Source organism: Quercus suber, unplaced genomic scaffold, assembly GCF_002906115.3.
Source record: "Quercus suber isolate HL8 unplaced genomic scaffold, Cork oak 2.0 scaffold_705, whole genome shotgun sequence".
NCBI classification, from domain to species: domain Eukaryota; kingdom Viridiplantae; phylum Streptophyta; class Magnoliopsida; order Fagales; family Fagaceae; genus Quercus; species Quercus suber.
The window spans coordinates 127,396-132,702 of record NW_027070146.1 but is presented as its reverse complement, the minus strand read 5'-3'; the positions used below and the strand labels follow the sequence as shown (position 1 = coordinate 132,702).

Sequence of the window (5,307 nt, the reverse complement as noted above, 5' to 3'; positions counted from 1 at the left end):
AGCCCTTCTGATTTGCTACACCGTCCACATACACCTTCCAGAATGGGAAGCCCTATTGAGAGATCATGCCAACCGATTTTTCATCCATGTTCCGTGCTGGTTCCAATTCTTCCACCAAGGGCTCAGTGAACTTGGCTACTAGGTCTGCAAGAACCTGTCCCTTTATGGAGGTGCGGGGCATATATTTAATGTCAAAAGCTCCTAGGATAGTACCTCATTTAGCTATTCTTCCTGTGTAGTCTGCACTTCTGAGTACGGTTTTAAGCGGGAGTTGAGTAAGAACAACAACCGTATGTGCTTAAAAATAATAAGGCAATTTTCGTGTACCAAGCACTACTACCAAGATGGCTTTCTCCAGCGGCAGATAACGAACCTCGACCTCATGCAACTACTTACTCACATAATAAACTGGCCTTTGCATACCTTGGTTCACTTGTATCAATACCAAACTTACAGTATAAGGAGCCACAGCGATATAAGCAAACAAGACTTCATTTGGTTTAGGACTGGACATGATTGGTGGTCGAGCTAAATAGTCTTTAAGTTGTTGGAAAGCCAAAGCACATTCCTCAGTCCACTTGAATCCTTTCCATTTGTTAATCAACGAGAAGAAAGGTCTACACATATCTGCTGATCGAGAAATAAATCAGTTCAGAGCAGCAACCATTCCAGTCAATTTTTGAACTTCTTTGGGATTTCGAAGAGCTTGTAAATTGTTGATGGCTTTTATCTGGTCGGGGTTAACTTCAATTCCCCTGTGAGTCACCATGTAACCCAAGAATTTACCTGATCCCACACCAAATGAGCACTTGGAAGCCTTCAGACGCAACTTATACTTTCTTAGAACTTCAAAAATATTTTGAAAGTCCTTCACATGTTCCGAAACAATCTTGCTTTTCACTACCATGTCATCTATTTAAATCTCGATACTTTTACCTAGCTGTGGCTCAAACATACTTGTCATTATTCGTTGATAGGTAGATCCTGCATTTTTCAAACCCAATGGCATCACTTTATAATGGTAATTCCCAATTGGGATGACAAAGACAGTCTTCTCTTGATCATCCAGGGCTAATGGTATTTGATGATAACCTTGGAACCTTGGAAAGCATCCAGAAAAATCATCCGAGGATGGCCAACCATTACATCCACTAGCTGGTCTATCATAGGCATAGGAAATGGATCTTTCGAACACGCCTTATTGAGGTCTGTGAAATCCATGCTCACTCTCCACTTCCCACTTTTCTTCTTCACCACTACAGTGTTGGCTAGTCACTCAGGATAAAACACCTCATTAATAGCTCCAGCCTGCTTGAGCTTCATTACCTCCTCTCGTACTGCATCAGCATGTTCCCTAAATGGACGTCGAGGAGGCTGTATCTTAAGAGTGATTAATGGGTTGACCTTCAGATGATGACATATGAATTTTGGATCCACCCTCGGAGCTTCATAAGCATTCCAGGCGAATACATCGATATTTCTCTTAAGGAATTCTATAAGCGCTTCCTTCTCCTGAAGAGGTAATTAAGATCCGATTTGAAAGAACTTCTCTGGATCATCTCCGATAGCAACTTTTGTCAAATCTTCACATCTCGCACCCTCGGCTGAATCATTGGTACGCAATGCCAGAGGTTTTTATTGCTATAAATTCCTTCCAGTGTGGGCCGAGGACTCAATCTCAGGTTTATGCTAGATGGCAGCCACTAAACATTGTCTCGCCATATTGATCTCCCTAGATTTCATTAACTTGACCTTCAGACAGATACTTAACCCTTTGATGCAATGTAGAGGAAACAGCCCCTAGCATATGAAGCCAAGGTCTAGCCATAATTGCAGTATAAGGTGAATACACGTCTACGACAATGAAATCTACCTCTACTATCTCTGCACCAGTCTGCACGGGTAATCATATTTGGCCCTTCAGGATAACAACTTTTCCTTCGAAGCCCACCAGGGGAGAACTATATGGGGTTAAGTCATCAGGTTTTAAGTTCAACCTCTTATAGAGATCAAGGTACATTATCTCTGTTGCGTTGCCTTGGTCCACCATTACGCTCTTCACATCATACCCTCTAATTCTGAGAGTGATCACTAAAGCACCATCATGGGGTTGGATGGTTCCGAACTTGTCTTCGTCCAAGAATCCTAAAATTGGTGGAATACTTGCTTTAGCTCTCTTCGGATCGTGATCAACTTCTCCTATGGATAAACAGGCTACCGCCATTACCCTAGATGGCCAGGATCCTATTCTCCCCGATGCGGCAAAGATGACATTGATAGTTCCCAAATGAGGCTTTGAAGAATCACCCCTTCGGGGCTCCGAGTTCACCTGACTTCCTCGGCCACTGGAGTGATGCAAGAGTTATCTCAATTTACCTTCGCAGACAAGTTGGTCTAAATGATCCCACAGGCTCCTGCAATCCTTCATGGTATGCCCATGGTCTTGATGGTACTAGCAATAGAGATTATGATTACACCTCTCGGGGTTTCCCACCATCTTATTCGGCCACTTGAAGAATAGTTCATTCTTAATCTTTTCCAAAACTTGGTGTACTGGCTCTTTAAATACAACGTTGACTGCTTGAAAATTTGCTAATCCTGATTGTCCAACAAAATCTCTCTGCAGTTTACTATTATTGTAACGGTCCGACCTGAAATCCCTCCTCTCCTGAGAGATAACCTTGTCCTTTCCCTTTCCTTGCTGCTGATCTTCCTCAACTCTTTTATACTTGTCAATACGGTCCATGAGTTGACGCACGTTAGTAACTGGCTTACCAATTAAGGACTTCCTTAAATCGTGGTCAGTAGGGAGGCTAAGTTTAAACGTACTAAAGGCCACTCCATTAAAATCGTCTTCCATCTCATTGAACATCTCCCAGTACCTATTTGAGTATGTTTTCAAGGTCTCACCTTCTTGCATGCTCAAGGATAACAATGAAGCTAAAGGCCTAGCCACTCTTCGACAGGAGACAAAATGGGGAGCCAAATGCTTGAGTGAGTTCTTTGAAGGAACTAATGGAATCTGCTCTCAAGCTGTCAAACCATCTCATTGCGACTGGTCCAAGACTGGAGGAGAAAACTTTACGCATCAAAACTTCATCTTTAGAATGGACTGCCATCCTCTGGTTGAAGTGGCTCACATGCTCTACAGGGTCGGTTTTTCTGTTGTAGATAGTGAACGTCGGCTGATAAAAACGGCAAGGAAGTCTTGCCTCTTCAATCCTACGCGTGAAAGGCGATTTGGAGATTTGGTTCAAGGCCTTGCTCATAGCATCATTCCCTACACCCCCACGTGATGGACTTCGAGGTTGCCGCTTATGATAGTGCTCTTCCTCGTAGGAAAAAGACTCGCTAACTAGTGTTCTAGACCCCCGTTTATAAGTGACATCCTGCTCATCGTCAGAATTATCATCGGAGTAAGAAGAAGTCTACCTCTTCTTTGCATGGCGCAACTCCCTTTTCAGCTGGTCAATCTCCAGCTGCATGTTTTTGTTCTTCTCTGTATGAGACACATGACTTCCACCATGTGACTGGCTTCGATCAGTATGCGTAGTGTGTACACTACCTTCACAATCATGTCTCTGCTCCAAGTTAAGAAAAGGATCAACGTGTTGGGATGCCCTAAATTCTGCTAGTTGTTGCCCTGGTTCAGCCATTATCAACTATTGCTTCTACTTTTGCTCAAGCTCTTCCCATAGACAGTGCCAATTGTGGGGTCTCAGTTTGTAGCCCAAGCCCAAAAGATATGGGATATAAGCCCAACAAGCCCAACACAATGAATTTGTAAAGAGTGGGTGAAAGTGCTAGACTGAGTGATCTGAGCAACGTCTCGTGCAGATTGCAAAGGATGAACAAGTATAAAAACCCATGTAAAATTCAAATAGGTTGATGTCCGAAGAGGTAAATTAGTGTTTGAAAGGCTACTACAATTATCTGAGCTACAATCACTCTTTTTTCTTTTTTCTTTTTTCCTTCTTTTTTTTTTTCTTTTTTCTACGCCCTTTTGTAAGAGGACTTTTACACTTATATAACTCTCTCCTAGACTATCCTAATCGTCCACCTGTTCTTCATCTGGACACTCACTTGAGTCTATGTCCCATCATGTATCTTTATCGGTTCTCCATGAGTGGGGGTAGCTGAGACTGCACTGTTCAAAGGTCTTCTCCACATTAATGCGACCAGAAAAGTTGCTGCAGTGCATTTAATGCAGTGATAACAACTTTTACTTAAGATATTTCTCTGTTCTAATCATCTTTATGCACGTCTGAAGTTTATCCTTATCATTAGAACTACTATGAAGGTCACTCAAAACTCCCAGGTACTTACTTGATCGATATTCTTCATATCCGAAGAGGATACACTCCTCGGACTAATGTCACACTCTTCGAACTATACTTCTTTGATCATTTCCATACATATTCCTCTCACCTAGGGTCCTTCTCAATCATTTACTCCTCTTTGGATATGCCTTAATCTTCACATAGGGCCCTAGGCCCAATACCCAAATTTGGGCCTTTATCCCCACAATGGTAATTTGTAATTGGTAGAGTATAAAGTAGAACACAAAAAGTGATAGAGGATATTTGTATTCCCAACTCCACCTATTAATCACTCAAAGCTCACACTCAAAAATAAGCATCATATACCAAATATTCATACCTTTTTTTTTTTTTGAAATGAATATTCATACCTTATTAACACATTACATATATGTATAAAAGAAAGGAAATTCTAAAATTTCTTATTGGATAATATAACAGTAGCATCTCAGCTCTCGCATAGAATCAACCAACAATCCGAGTGGCATCCGAGAGAAATATTGATGTTATAATTTGAAAACGTTCACAGTACTATTCTACTGCTGCACTCGGCTACCATCTTGTTCGTTCCTGTTAAGATGGCTGTATGGCGGTGCTTACAATAAAGATGATGCCCATGGGCTACATGCATTATATTTCAATTCATGCAATGAGTGGCTGGAGTAAAATTTCAGCTTTACAACAAAAAATTAAATAATTTATATCAAATGAAATATATCATGAATTTAATTTGATTACAAACAAATTACAAAAACAATAATCTCGCATAGCTCAAAGTTTGGAACTAGTGTGGTGCAAGTCAAAGCTAATCTGACTTGCACAGACATTCCCATCTTAGCAGTTTGGATGAATGTGTCCAACAACACCACAGAAGTATGGAGTATGAGGTTGATCTTGTTTCATTGGGACATGGAAAAAGCTTAGATTTAGATTTATTCATGACCCTTTTTCCTTTACTATTTTCAGACTTTTCTAAATTAGAGGTCAA

General features: G+C 41.0%; 1 protein-coding gene across 1 annotated transcript; it reads right to left on the bottom strand.

The window, feature by feature from the left end:
* Positions 1–1,272: 1,272 nt before the first annotated feature.
* On the bottom strand, positions 1,273–2,224 carry LOC136064548 (uncharacterized). The gene is made up of 3 exons (XM_065766452.1): positions 1,952–2,224; positions 1,748–1,894; positions 1,273–1,512 (listed from the first exon to the last, which is right to left on the bottom strand). The coding sequence occupies exons 1-3, from the start codon at positions 2,222–2,224 to the stop codon at positions 1,273–1,275; spliced, it is 660 nt and encodes a 219-aa protein (XP_065622524.1).
* Between the last annotated feature and the right edge of the window lie 3,083 nt (positions 2,225–5,307).